The sequence below is a fragment of the Fistularia commersonii genome, chromosome 6, assembly GCF_037954325.1.
Source record: "Fistularia commersonii isolate RoL2024-O1a breed Wild chromosome 6, RoL_Fcom_v1.0, whole genome shotgun sequence".
Classification (NCBI taxonomy): Eukaryota; Metazoa; Chordata; class Actinopteri; order Syngnathiformes; family Fistulariidae; genus Fistularia; species Fistularia commersonii.
This window is the reverse complement of record NC_141289.1, coordinates 9490486-9505675: the sequence shown is the minus strand read 5'-3', so window position 1 is coordinate 9505675 and position 15190 is coordinate 9490486. Positions and strand designations below refer to the sequence as shown.

General features: G+C 42.7%; 1 protein-coding gene across 1 annotated transcript; it reads left to right on the top strand.

Annotated features, from left to right (window-relative positions):
- The first annotated feature begins 11635 nt into the window (after nt 1–11635).
- LOC147233339 (homeobox protein engrailed-1-B-like) lies at nt 11636–14505 on the top strand. Its single transcript, XM_086148032.1, has 2 exons — nt 11636–12462; nt 14051–14505. Exons 1-2 carry the CDS (start codon nt 11919–11921, stop codon nt 14368–14370), a joined length of 864 nt encoding a protein of 287 aa, XP_086004158.1. The 5' UTR covers nt 11636–11918; the 3' UTR covers nt 14371–14505.
- Nucleotides 14506–15190: the final 685 nt, after the last annotated feature.

Here is a 15190-nt window from a genome sequence, read left to right as displayed (position 1 = left end):
GATGAAGTTTCTATCGCTGAACAAGAAAAAACAGTTAATGTGACTTTGTATGAATACACCCACTCAGCCCATCCAAATGGTATATTAACTGAACCTTCACAACAAACTGCAGATTGCGGATGACGGTTACCATGTCATTTTTCAGCAAAACGTATAAGTGAGTGAGTTTAGAGTGAGAATATTTTTGCAACACATCTCACCTCGTCTGAATATAGGAAGCCCGCTCTGTTATCAAGGCATTGCAGGAGCCATGAAATTAATGAATGGACCTTTGGCTGGCTACTCTGGGATAAAAACATATAAAACAGCACGTAACATGAAAAGGACTGTCAGATGAAAGGGAAGGATATGCAGCAAATAATATTCACAATAACAATATCTATTGACCACAAGTGTCTGGAACCTTCCAAGAATGTCAGTCGTAAAAACATGCCATCGCTTTGTAATTTCAAAATAAATAAATAAATCGCTCAGCTCCTGCCTGAGGGCAGAGAAAAGGAATGCCATTTTTATGCTCTCAGGTCTGTCATTGAATCACTGCGTGAGGGAAGTACGACAAAAACGTGATCTGCACATGTTTGACCACTGCCTGTTAATCATTGCAGCAAAAGGCAAAACAATGTTTTTTGTTTCAGACAATTTGTCATGGTCATGGTGGGAGTTTTCAATTTACCATTGTTTCTGATAACCTTTATTTTGATAAGTGCATTTAAAGTCCTACAGTTTGATTCCTTTCACTCAGCTAACAACAGAGAAATAACATTATAATCGGTCTCATTTACCTTTACAAGCTATCAGTTTTTGAACTAATGTGATGATTCTTCTCCCCCCAGCTCGAGGATTCTGGGACATGAAGTAATCCGAGGAACTGGATCCCGTTATTTCCCTAACCTGTTTTCTGTGCATTTCTGACTTGGAAGGCCCCGCGGTTGTGAAACAATCTGTTGCTTTGTGAATCATTCAGTTGATACGTGAGGCGATACACCCCCGAAAAAAATATAAAAATCAGGTTTGGTAAGTTTTTCAGGTACTAAGAAAAAGAGTAGCACAGAATAAGCTCTATATTTTTGTTTAACAATAGATTGGCTGTGTCGTGTTTTGAACCAGAACAGTACGTCTTTGTCTCCTAACCTATTTATTTTCCTGGCAGAAGAAAGACAACTGGGCTAATAGAGCAAAAATGTTGGAATCATTAAGTGTAACAGAGAAATATGTTAGCCATCTCCAGGACGGAGAGATGAATTCAATGTGGAGAACAGAGGAGAGTTAAATTCAGTCCAGTTCAACAGGGGGACTCATACAGATACTTGAGGAGGAAATAATCATCGGGAACCTTGAAAACCATGGAGACACCAGAGGAGGGCTGACAGTCCATATACACAGAATGCAAGGTTAATGTGATGCAGAGGACACGCATAAATACACACTATCTATCTTTCTATCCAATTATCTGTCTATCTATATATCTATCTATCTCTATATGTGTGTGACTGACAGGCAGCCGCGGTAGCCCACTTCTCTGGTTGAGAAGTGGGACGAGGCCTCACGGCCCTGTGAAGTTGGTTCAGGGGGACTCGGCCTGACAGGCAGCTGAGCAACAGGCATAGTATCAGAGTAATGAAAGCATGTGTCATCTCATCTGGCTGCTACTGCCAGGCTGTGTGTGTGTGTGTGTGTGTGTGTGTGTGTGTGGCACCTTCAGCACAGCGCACCATGACTTTTTAAATAAAGAAAGTAGTCGTAAATTATATAGTTCAGAAAGCCAAAGCATAGCAGCCGCTGCCAGCCATCAGTCAAAGGGTGCATTGTAGCAGTAAAGAGCATTTTCCCTCGCTTGATTTCAGCAATTGCCTGATGGCCAAATGAAAACACTGCCACAGACACCCAATCATCAGGGCCCTCTATGAAACTCCTGTCATTCATTCCCACCAATAACTGAGACATTTTCACATCGCCGGGAGAGTAAAGTAGAATGTGGAAGTGAGAAAAACTCAGTTATGACGGCACGAACAGTAACTTACGACTTATTTTCTCTTATTTCTTAATTACTCGGGACGATGTTCTCCTGGATGTCACAGCCGGAAAGGGGGAGCATTACAGATGGAACTTTCCCTTTAAAGACATAGAAGTAAGCATGAGGGTTACAATATGATTTTCAGGGATTGGATACAATGATTAAAAATTTGTAATAGAATTTAAAAATGATATTTTAAAGTCCAATCATTTGAATTACTCTCCTTGGGGAAATCTGCTTTACTGTAAAAATCGTGAATACTTCCAAAACACTACATACGTGAAAATGTTACCCACAAAACATGAACTTTTGACAAATGCAAGGCAAATTTCAAAAACCAAGACACGACCTCTGCCACTGATTTACCCTCAAGGAGATTTTATTCTCATCCTCTCATTGGATAATGATTCAGCCGAACGCTGACTCACTTAATCTGTCAGTCTGTATCTTTACTTTCCCTCCAAAGCTTAATCTCACAAACGAGAAGGAGAGAGCAAAATAAAATAAAATAAACAAAAGCGGAGGAGAAAACGCAGAGAGGAGCGACTCGACCGCTGCCTAAAGGTTTCCCTGCGAACAAACAATTTAGTTTGAGTTCTGTTTTGTTTGGCCATCTGTTTCAGGAGCAACTCTCTGTTTTTTTTAGTTCAGTCGTCCACATCCAAGCCTACATCCACAGTTTGCTTGAGACAGCTGATAGTTGAAGGACTTTCAAATCACAGCGAGAAGGTCCCTGGGTTCCTCTGGGTTCTCCAGTTTCCTCCCACAGTCCAAGAACATGCATGAGATTCACCAGAGACTCTAAATGGCAGTACGTCTCCATATGTGACCCACTGGGTCGAGGTGAGTGAGACACCTGTGATAGGCTGCAGTACCCAAGTATGGGATAAACAGTAAAGATAATGAATGAATGAATAAACAAAGCAACCCCATCAAGACCAGTGAGGCCATTTTTGCAACCGTTTCAAGAGGGCTGCTGCCACCATGATGATAATGATGATGATGATGATCTAAGATGAACGATGACAACAGCGCTGCAGGCTTCCAATAATATTTTAGATGTCTACCTTGGCCAGGAGATTGTAAGCTGCATGTGGTTTGTCACATTTTCCCAGGTCTCGACCTTGACACTGACGTAACCTTACTCTGACTGGTTTGCATGTCACAGAGTTGCGATTAAAGTTCAACTTAATTGAACCAGGGTGAACCTTGCCTCAAATGATAGCTGCAAATCTGATTGATGGATAAGTGGTACGATAATGTATGAATGACTAAATGATAATTGATCTTGGTTACCCATAACATCTCCAGATGAAGCTCTGCAATCAACATGTTCCCTCAACACGGCCTGCTGGTTAGCCAGTGGCCTGTAGCTACATCATTAGCTCTGTCCTAATTCCTAGGAAACACACAGTGAACCACTCACCAAATGACAACTAGACAATTAACCTGCTTCGAATTTTATCCCAAAACATGCAGTGACCACTCCTGTAGAAGTAGCAAAGACTCAGCACCGACACGATCATGGAGGAAGCTTGCGATGAGTCCCTTAGTCAGTTAGCACAGCGGGCCGAAAGTCTATTGTGAACAGCTGATGAGAAAAAAGTGGAGCTCCATATAACAGATGCTCCCTTTGTTAGCATAGCACGCACAACAGTGACTTTTGCCGATTCTTGCCTCTTTTTTCATCTTATTATTCCGTCTTCAGCGTTATCCTCCCCGCTCACTTCCCTCTTGGGTTGGAATTGGAAGGGTTGCACAGAGAAAAGTTTTTTTTCACCATACGGTAAAAATGAATCTCACCGAGCCAAGTGCAACCTCATGACGTCAATATTCAGATTGCGTTGTGACATAAACAATGGTGGCCAACAAATGAAAAGTTTTTTTACACTTTTATACAAACCAAGATACGTTGAGAGATTTTACTACAGTTTTATGTAACTGGTATAAATATCAATCATATAGGAAAATAACATCTTGGTAGCTTGGGATCCCTTAAGGCATTAATAGGGCTTTCATGTCAACACTCAATGTTAATAAAATTAACCAAAAAACCCTAGAAGTAATTGTTCAGTTGAATTCCCTCTTTCTTAATACAGTGAGTCCTTAGACATGAAAATGCTTGACCTCAACCACACACACACACACACACACACACACACACACACAAACATGATTTGCAGGCTGGCCTGCAAAATGGCATAACTGTCAGAAACACAGCTCCATCTTGCTCATGAGCCTGGGTAATAATCAGCGACTAAAGGAAGCGATGTTGAGATCAATCACGCTCACACATACGCACACACTGACAGACAGACACACACACACACACACTCACTGACACACACCTTTCCTCATCCCCATCAGCCGTCATCCACATCTCCCCCCACAGCCTTTTACCTCCTCCCCATTTCTCGTTCCGTTATATTGTCATTATTTATGTCTTTCTTTTTTTCCGCTCGCCCGGCCCGTTCTGACGAGCAGGCATTTTAGAGCCTTCAAACCGGCTCCATCCCGATCATCCGATGCGCTTTTTCGCTGTTAAAAGTCATCCCGCCAATATGAGGCACCACAGGGAGAAAAATAGAAACATCTCTACCCCGGTGAGACTCTTATCGTTGAGTCACTGTCAGCTATGAAAGCACATGCAGTGAAGTCTGAGGTTTTGACTTAAAGCACGCTCATTCAACCACATTAATTTACATTACTTCAAGCTAATTTCTTTTTGATTACTCAGACCACAGCGAATCTGTCTGCTGTCACAGTCGATAATTACTTATCCAGGATATCCTTAATTTATCACAGTGTCTTTTAGGTAATCTCTTGACGTGCAGTCTGTCATTCCTGGTGATAAGGGATAAAAGGTTAAAGATATAAGTCTTGGAAGCAGGCGACTTTTATTGTAACAAAGCCAATGAGGACTATATCTTTCATCTCTCTTCTGGCTGACGATAGTGACAGGCTGAGGATGCCAGATGAGAGAGATGTTCCTCAGAGAGTTGACTGAAAGGTTAGAGTGGCCCCAGGCTGCAAGGCTGATGAGGACGTGCGCACACACACACATACACACACACACACAAAAGGAGGTCCCAGTTCAGTCATGCATTCACACAAAGCCACATGGACTGCCCGATGTGTTCGATTGCACGGGTTGTGTAAAAAATGTATTGGAAAATGAGAAAATGATTCACTAATAATATTCATGTATTCATGGCACCACTTTCCAATGCTTTTTTTTGCCTTTAATGCTCCTTAATGACATTATAATTGTAAAATAAGAAAGAAAAAAAAGGCTGTTATCATCATCTGCATCTTATGAAATACAATTCCAGAACGTTGCGCTACAAAGATCACGGTTTGAGCAAAATACCAACGATGGACTTCAAGCGACTGCACTTTAGTTTCGCTCAAATACGACACTGACTCAGCAGCCGACATCAGAAAAAGGTTTGGCTATGACATGTATCTTTATCGGAAAAAGACAGCTTTATTGATGACAGTCTTCGGATTTGACTGTAATCGAGATAAGAAAATCTTTTTGTTAGAATTTCAGGACGCAAAGCATATCCATAATTTCACAGTGACTCTTCAGACAAGAGTTTTCTGGGTCCAGTCCTGCCCGTTTACAGTCCAGGACCACGATCCAGCAATAATCCAGTGAGTCCACAGTCCAAAAACATGCAGGAGGTTCATTGGAGACTCTTAATTGCCCAGACATGTGAATGCAGGAGTTAAGCTACCCGTACATTAGAAGATTTTGAAAAGATTTGGAAACGACTCGTGGAAAACCGTCATCTCACACTTGCTCACATCTACGGACTACTTTTTAAAGTTTTTAAACGCAGCCAAGTCTCAGATTGAGATTTTACAAAGACTGTGAATCCTACTTACAAGACCACAACTACATTCTTTCAGCATTTTTTTTCCCACCATGCAATGCTTTCACTGGGTATTTGCAGAGCCACAGCTATTTTAGTCCATTGCTTTTCCTTCTCCACTCGGTCATGATAAATTGGAGAGTTGACGTCATCCAAGCCGGTTTGTTCTGCCCACAGCTCCACCATCCGCTCCGCTTTCCGAATGCTCCATAATGATGGGGACATCCTTCGCCGTTCCCGTGCATCAGTACCGCCAACGCAAACTGTCTCCACCTTCAATACCGCTCTGGTGATTGTTTGTCCTCCAGGTTTCCTGCTTCCAGTTTTGTTGGAGCTCATCAATCGATTGTTAATTGTGTTACATCACTGTAAAGACCGAAAGACTTATTATCAAACACGTTTAATATCGTTGTAACCCCAAGACTATGAAAAGATCGATCTAAAACAGCTCAGATTATCACCTCATTCTTAACGGCTGAGATGACGGGAGCGTGTCTCGACTCCAGTTGGACTCCCAAGATTTCCTTCGGCTTTTCGTTTTTTAATCTGGGACCATCGATATTTTAAGGGGTAAGCCCGGCATAAATGGCTGTCGGTCTCTACATGACATGCGAATGAGAGAGTGAATAGTTGTACGTCACTATATGATTTGTGAATGAAAGATTGACCATTTGACGATTGAATGACGGTATGAATGTCTCAATATGTGACCACATTATCAACCAGCGAGCAGTCCGAAGTAAAAACCGTCTCTCCCAAGTACAGCTGGAAAAGGCTCCATCACCTCACGACCCCGAGTGCAGGATAAGTGTTAAAGATCAATAATGGATGAATGAATGATGCGGATAATTCCAACAGCAGAAAGTAAGGTCGAAGTTGACGATCGTTTAATTTCTCTTTCCCAACTTGGAAAACATGAACGCTTTTTTTTTCTAATCCGTCTCATGTTCCCAGTCCAGCTCATACACAGATTCAGCCAAACATCAAGATATTGCCTGAAATATAATCTAAAATCCAGTTCCCTCCCAGGTCACCTATCACCATGACCCGCGTAAGTAGTTCCAGCAGATCCCCTGCTGCCCACCAAATATTACTGAGACACTGGTATTTCGTTGAATGTGATGTTAAACATATACCCAGACAGTTAATGTAAAAATCACATTAAAATTGAATCATATAATGCATAATATGTTATATTTAGAGCCTGACTACCTGAATGAATGCTTTAGAACAGGAGAAAAACAAGGCACGGGTTAAATCTGGCAGAAAAAGACCAACAAAATGTCGGCGCTGACTTGATTAGCCAATTACATGATAGGCCCATTTGTCTTCCACTTAGGCTTTCACAAACTTCTCAGCAGTGCACAATGAGACGAAGGTGCAATCTGTCCCCCACTTCTCATTAGGACTCTAAAGTGATCCTCAGAAGCTTAATTATTTATCTGCATTAATATCCCCTCCATTATTGATGACAGGTTAGAGGTGTGTATGTGTGTGAGGGCCAAAGATCAGCTCGCCTTTACCTTGGCTTCCCTCCTGATTAATGGATGAGCGTGAGGAGCCCTTCATGTATTATTACTGAGAAGAGCCTGGACCTTCAAGAGAGAGACAGACAGAGTTGGGAGGAGAGGGGAAGCTCAGTGAATAATAATCATCATTTAGCATGCAAACATGTCCTCTGTACATTGCAGGCATTTCAATATTTGAGGGCATGCAAAGTGGCCTAATGATGTGTGAATCACTCAAAAGTCACGTTTGTTCTATTTTTCCTCAATTATCTGCCTAAAGTGATGGATTTGCCCGAAGAAAAAAAAAGTTACGGAATGACGGACAATGAAAGCATCAGGAGTCATCTTCATTGGATGGTTCAATAGACTACCTATATGGCCTCTGTACGACAAGATACTTAAAATTAAAGAAGTTATTTTTGTTTGGGGAATAAAATAACTCCCGTGTTCAATTTTGACATTTTAGACCCTTCCTGAAAAGGGGGAAAACTTTGCCTAAACGTGAATGATTAATGCTTTTAATTTTTGTTTCGCCTGTTACCCCTGTTTATAGGTGTTAAGTAATTGGAAAAGTTGCTCGTCTTCTCAAGTGGGCCTTTTTTGACACCTAGTGGACAGAAGCAGCAGTGCAAGGAAAGATCTGCAGACTTACTAAAAATAGATAGAAACCTCATTAATATGATAATCTTGAAGCTACTTTGATCTACTGAACTTTAGAACTCTAATAAAAAATTGGACACACAAAAAATTTCAAGTGTTGGAAACATTTCGACAATTTTCCAGGTAAAACTTCAATATTCTTTACTATAGCTGCTTGATTTTAGATTCTGATATGGGAAAATATTATATTATATTATATTATATTATATTATATTATATTATATTATATTATATAAAATGAAAACGTATATTCAACTTTGAACGTTCCTTTTAACTATTTGATCATTTAATAGATATATAGTTTTTGTAGGTTAAATGAAATTATGTCTTTCTATATTTGCAGATTTTATTAACTAAATGCATTGATTTTCTTGCTCTCGAAAGGTTAAACAGCAGTTTTTCTCTTAATAGCGGTGGAATGCTCTTGCCTTTTCAGTGTTTTCCTTATTGGTCTTTGGTCACCTTGAGTATAAATAAATAGATGAATAAATCAGGTCAGCTATCAATTCAATAATTCATGGAATGAAATGACATTTAAAAAAAGAAGTATTTTTAAACAAGCAGGTGCAGATTGGGGTCTGCCACGATGCGTGTTCCTCTTTCGCCACTAGATGACGCAAGAGTCTCATATTTACCTGCGTTCTCATGCTGAACTGTAGATTCAATCAACACATTCTTTGCAAATGTGAATGATTGCCTTGTGTACAGAATAGAATTCATAGCAAAAATGTTATGACAGATACTAAAAAAGAAAGAATGATTCTTAGTGTTTATTTTCATCTGCGCAGCAAGAAAACGTGGTTGGCGGTAAAATGCAACTCTTTCTTTGCTGTCTGCAGAATAGGGAGTAAAAGAAATCATCTCGCTGCAATACTTGGACAGGCTGTTTATCAACAACAGACAACGTCAGCTGAATTTATAATTTCTCATTCATGAATATTTAAACCAGTAATTCACAGTAGTCACGGACCGGAGTTGTTCCCTGAGTCTCCACTAGGTGACACCGAAAGCAAGAGGGTATCTTTGAGGAAATCCTCCACCAGAAACTTCACTTATTGCAATTCTTTTGTCAGGGATGCTGACAATCTGGAAAAAAAGACAAAAAACAAAAAGCAAAAAAAACAAAACATGATTGTTGCTCTTGTTTGTGGCGTTGTGTTTGCTGCCGCTGCAAAATGGATTACTTAAAAAACAAAAAACAAGACAAAACAAGCGGGGCAGAGGAGTAGCAGTGGACGTGGATATGATAGTGAGAAAACAATTAAATAGATTGCGGGTTTGTAAAGGAAGGTTGTGGGCCAGTGTAGCGGAATAAAATATTTTCCTTAATACGACACAAATTTTCGTTTGTCAGAATAATATCGAATCCACCTTAATAATTTATCGACTTCAAAATAGTTGAGAATCGCCTTAAACACGTCTATAATGTGCATTATTCATTCTAGCCGCGTTGTTTGTCATGCGTATGTATCAAGTTGTCAAATCACGGGTGGGAAAAATGATAATAATGATTTTGATCAAATATAACAAATCGTGGTCTCGGTGATTTTTCTTCAAAATGTTTCTACGAGTAGGCTATTGAATATTCCGGCGGAGGGGGGTTGAATCAGCGACTTAAATTTTTTTTTCATTATTGGTTATATATAATCATATGACAAAATTTAAATAAATCATAAGAAAAACCAGTTACCCAACGACGTATGTGTATGTGTGTGTCTAAGTGGGTGGGTGTATGGGTTGGGTGGGGGTTAGAGATTATTTCCACCCGTGCAACCTGTTAGAAAGCCAAACAAAAGTGCAGATGGAGTGAAAAGAAAATAAATGTCGACGAAAGACCAATTGTATGGGTTCCCCCTCCTTTCATCCCTCAGAAAGGGAAACATGATTTTCTGTATTATGGAAGCAGTTTCAGGCACGCACACACACACACACACACACACACACACACACACACACACACACACACACACACACACACACACCACGACTTTCACACAACTTTTCAGGAGGCTCACCGTGCACGTGCGCGTGCACACCCGCTTCCGCGCCTCCGAAGCACACGGAATATAGGCTACTCAATAAAAACGCGGCTGCGATCCGTCAGTGCATTTATCATCCTATTACGGCGACAAATCTGACTCCCAATACATGAGAGGTAAAATGAATTACCAACGTTAAGCCGTCAATAAAGTCATTTCTGTAAATGGTGTCTCCGAGGGCCCCGGCTATTATTCAACCAGCTTTATCAGCACCTTGGAAATTACGTGGCTCGCAGCGCGGCCCCTGCTCGGGTTTGATTAAGGGCCCTGCCAGAGGCCGGTGACAGCGTTTCTGACTGGGGGTTTTTATTCAGCCCCTCCGCCCGTGATGAACGCCGGGCTGATCGGGCGGAATGAAGACTAATTAAAAGCTATAAATTATCTTTTGCACCCCCCCAACCCACCCCTACCCCCTCCTCCAACCCACCCCTTCCCTCTCCTCCTCTCGAGGAGCCCCTCTTTGCGCGCCAGATAAGAGCAAACTGAGTGCTCATTTACGCACAATGGCGCCGCGGCTAAACAGCATATTGATACTGTCCTAATTGGAATTTAATTAAGTAGCCACGGCTTCGCACTTTTCGGCCTCGCTGCCGGATGAAGATTTCACATCGTTAAACATCAACACGTCCGCACTTTCACGCTATTAAGATTATTAATAATGTTGTGATTCCCCCACGCAATTATTAGAGTTTGAAGGCGACATTATTGTTTTTTTTTTTCTTTGAGCAATTTGTGGTGATAGTGGTGGTGGTGCTGGGGCGTTTCTTTAAACTTCCCGTTCAGTATATTCCAGGAGCTGAGATGTTAACAAAGATGATCTACAAATAATAGTAATAATAATAAAAGCCATCTCGCACATGCGTGCCGTGAATGCCAGACACACACACGACACGAACCAAGCGCTCTTTAAAAAGAAATGATTACGATCCTTTTCTTTTTCTTCCTTTCAAAAAACACACCTAAAATAATTTATTATTGCAAACAGAAAACATATTTATTCCCTTATCTTTTTTTTATTGTACAACACACACACACACACACACACATTAACACACACGCACATTCAGTTCAGAATCTCGTTAAGGAAAAACTCGAATTTAAAAGCCGATGTGCAGCAAAGCGAAAATAAGTCATTTTGGATTTTTAATTTTGCTGACCTATATATAGATAAAAAAAATATAGTTTCCACATCTCTAATTGGCAGAGAAATATCGATCGGCCCAGTTTCCCTTCCTGACATCCGAATCCTCCGCCTCTTGTTTTTGTTTTGCCGCCTTCCCCGTGTGCACGTGCGCCTGGCCGTAATAAGAAGAAGGGGAAAAAAAAACATGTCTGCTGCTCGTGAGCGCGCGTGAGCCCCCAGGGCAATTCCTCGGCCGCTAATTGGCCGCCGTCGCCGGTGACAGTGACGGTTCTCCGCGCCTGATTGGCTCGCTGCACGTTCTATGCGCGCGCGGCGGCGGCGGCGCCCGCGTGTAAGAGCCCGAGCGGCCGGAGAGAAAAAACTAGAGGCTTCTTTAGGAGCGGGCTCCGGACGGAGGGCGCACAGATAGCATGCGGCGCCGGGGGGAAACGCTGTCGACACCCGGGGACACACTCTCGCTATGTCCGCTCTCGGAAGGCTATTAGGAGACGGCAGTAGGTGACGTTTTTTTTTAACCTATATAAACACGGGTATTTATTCGTTGAAGCGAGGAGGGGGTGTGTTTGTTTTTTTTATGCCGTCCGTCTAAATTGGATAACGTCGCGGGGGCGGAAGACGAGCAACAAGTGGAGTTCTCCGCGGAAGGAGGCCAACCTCTCCTCGCCGCCAGCAGCCATGGAAGAGCACGCCAAGGAGCCCGCCAGCGGCCGGGACTCCACCGAGGAGGAGAGCGTGTCGCTGTCGCCGAACCTGCCCTCCCCGCCCATCATGCTGCCGCACCAGGCGGCCCAGCAGGCCCACAGAACCACGAACTTTTTCATCGACAACATCCTCCGGCCGGACTTCGGCTGTAAGAAGGAGGCGGGCTGCCGCGAGCGGAGCCAAACGCCGGGGCGGGAGAACGTCAACCCACTGGCGGCGAGGCCGCATGCCGGCAGCCTCTGCCTGGACTCCAACTGCAGCAGCGACAGCGCCTCTTCATCGCCCTCCTCCTCGTCCTCCTCTTCCTCCTCGTCGTCGTCGCCGTCCTCCAAGCAGAGCTCGGCGAAACAAGGGGAGCCGGCGGGCAACGGGACCGGCAGATACGCGGACAGCCCCTCGGCTATTATGGTTATGAGCGGCGGCAACGGAGGGTCTCCGGCCAATCCGAAGGAGAGCCAGCCGCTGTTGTGGCCCGCCTGGGTTTACTGCACCCGGTACTCGGATCGACCCTCATCTGGTAAGGCGCTAACGGTCCTGGCCGGACGGCTGCGGCGGCCGGACTCCGCTCCCCCCGGTCCCTTCGCTCTTACTTCGGCGACACACGCAAATACACTCCCCTGCTTGGAATACTACCATCAGAGTGGATGTGTATGGAAAAAAAAAACATCTTGGAGGACGGGGTCACACTGAATAATTTCAAATTAATCTCCACCACAACAAAACAAGCAATTTCTATATACACGTCAACGTGGAGTTTATTTAAACACTCACAAAAAAGTTCTTTCAAATCCAGTAGCTTCCCATTCTGAGCCAATGTATGTTTTTTAAATCTACTTCTAGATTTAAACCTCCACTTTCCCTCAAACACGTCTGTTTACATTAAAAAAAACAGGTTTCGGATATGTGTGAGTGCTACTGTAGTTCAGCCGGGAACGCGTAGAGAATTCCACCTGCCATCAGCGCAACTGCATGGCGAAAACGTCGGTTTATTCAGTTATTTTTACGGCCTGTGTCAAATTAAACTTTCCATCAAAAGTGAAAAAAAGCAAGGTCAACCCTCAGCCGCGGGTTTGTGCCTTACACTGAATAATATACTCCATAATAACATAAATAGTGGCCGCGAGTAAAGGGACGGTCTTTGTTAAAAAACAAACCGCGTCGACTGCCTACACATCACACATTAGTTATTGTTTTTGATCAACACCTGTTGTAATGTAGTCTGATAAAAACAGTAGGAATTTTAAGGCTTCAACTAGATGTGTATTTTATATTAAATCAGCTGTTTTATTAAATCATAATATAACAGATTGGATCGAACGCATGGTAGAATAATAACACTACAACTTTACCCAGCATAGTCTATATATTATATTGAATTATATTGACTTCCTTAGAGCGAATTATTATAGAATATAAGTACAGAATATCTCAAATATCCGTCCCTCCATGAACACTGTTGGCGACCATAATTTTCATGTGTTTTTAATTTCCCTGATGCAAATGTTGGGTTTAAATATAGCCGTTGTTTTTTTTTATATATGAAATGATTTCTTTATTCCATTTCTTTTTCCACGCCATCAGTTTATAGTTAATTACTTTATTAATTTTTTTCATTTTTTGCAACGGGGATCCCGGTTCAGCACGCAAGTCTTTCAAAGGGGGGTCCTTTGTGCTTCTCGACACTAATATCGATCCGCCAGCTGATTTCCAATCACTTTTGTGCGTCAGGCACGTGAATCAACCAAAATCTAGCGACCTGCTATCCACGCAGTTTGGAGATCTGTGGCGGAGACACGAACCAGATGTTAGGCGTGTGTGTGTGTGAGAGAGAGAGACAGAGCGAGAGATAAAGACCCTGCATGCATGTGGATACGTGCGTGTGTGTTTCCTTGTTACACTGGCCTGGCAGCTAATAATAGTATTTCACACACGTTCTTTTTCTGCGTGGAACTCTTTTTTTTTTTTTCTTTTTTAACGTGAGATTCAGTGAGTGTGTGCACGCTTGAGTGTGGCGGATAGCTGATAGCTGGGATCCGTTTTGCGCTTGTTCCGAATCCGCCACTCGTGACATTTACGTGTTCGTCCCACTGTTGTTTCCACACCAGGCCCGCGGACACGGAAACTGAAGAAGAAGAAGAGCAGCAAGGAGGACAAGAGGCCGCGCACGGCGTTCACGGCCGAGCAGCTGCAGAGACTGAAAACCGAGTTCCAGGCCAACCGGTACATCACGGAGCAGCGGAGACAGTCTCTGGCGCAGGAACTGAACCTCAACGAGTCCCAGATCAAAATCTGGTTCCAGAACAAGAGGGCCAAGATCAAAAAGGCCACCGGCTACAAGAACGGCCTGGCGCTGCAGCTGATGGCGCAGGGACTTTACAACCATTCGACCACCACCATACAGGAGGACAAGGAGGACAGCGAGTAGCGTGGAGGTCACAGAGACACGGACTGGAAGTGGGGTAAAGACAAAATTAATCCAAACAACGAGAAAAAAAAAACAACAACAACAGCAACCGCTATTTAAAAAAAACCATCAGATTTCTGTTTATGGCAACAGTATATGGACATGATTCTATAAATAAACGATCGTTATTAAAGTTTATATAACCACCGCAGTTATCATGTTGTAAACAGGCTCATCCCCCCTCCTCTGTCTGTGCCTATAGGGTTTGTGGTTTCCTGTCCTTCATAATTGCGATTCCTCCACCTTCATCCCCTTAACCCTCCTCCTCCTCCTCTTCACACATCCGTCCGCAGACTCAAGCCAAAGATTTTAATATGTTCACGTGTAATCTGAAAATAAAAAAAAAAAGATACGAACAAACGAAAAAACATAGAGGAGAAGCGAGATCGACGGACTTCTCTTTCTGTCTATTTTCTTTTTTTTTTCGTCTCGGCGTTTTAAAATTAAACGATTATGCGAACACACACGCACATACCAGTGTACATAACGTTCGGACACAAGAACACGCCAAAGGATCAATTAAGTTTAAAAGATCATCACAATTCAAATTAAATTGACTTAACTCGTTGTATGTTATTTCCTCAAGCCAATAAAGAAATTGCGTTTTTTTTATTTACATATGACATTCACAAGTTAATGTTCACGCATGCGCATACGCACTTGTTTATTAAAACACGCTAGTTCAAACGTTTTAGCTCAGCGCGACTTTTTTCTCCGGTCGGCCGCAAACACCGACTTCCGCGTCTTTTCCGCCCAATATCCTCTCCCCCGCCTTGCTGTG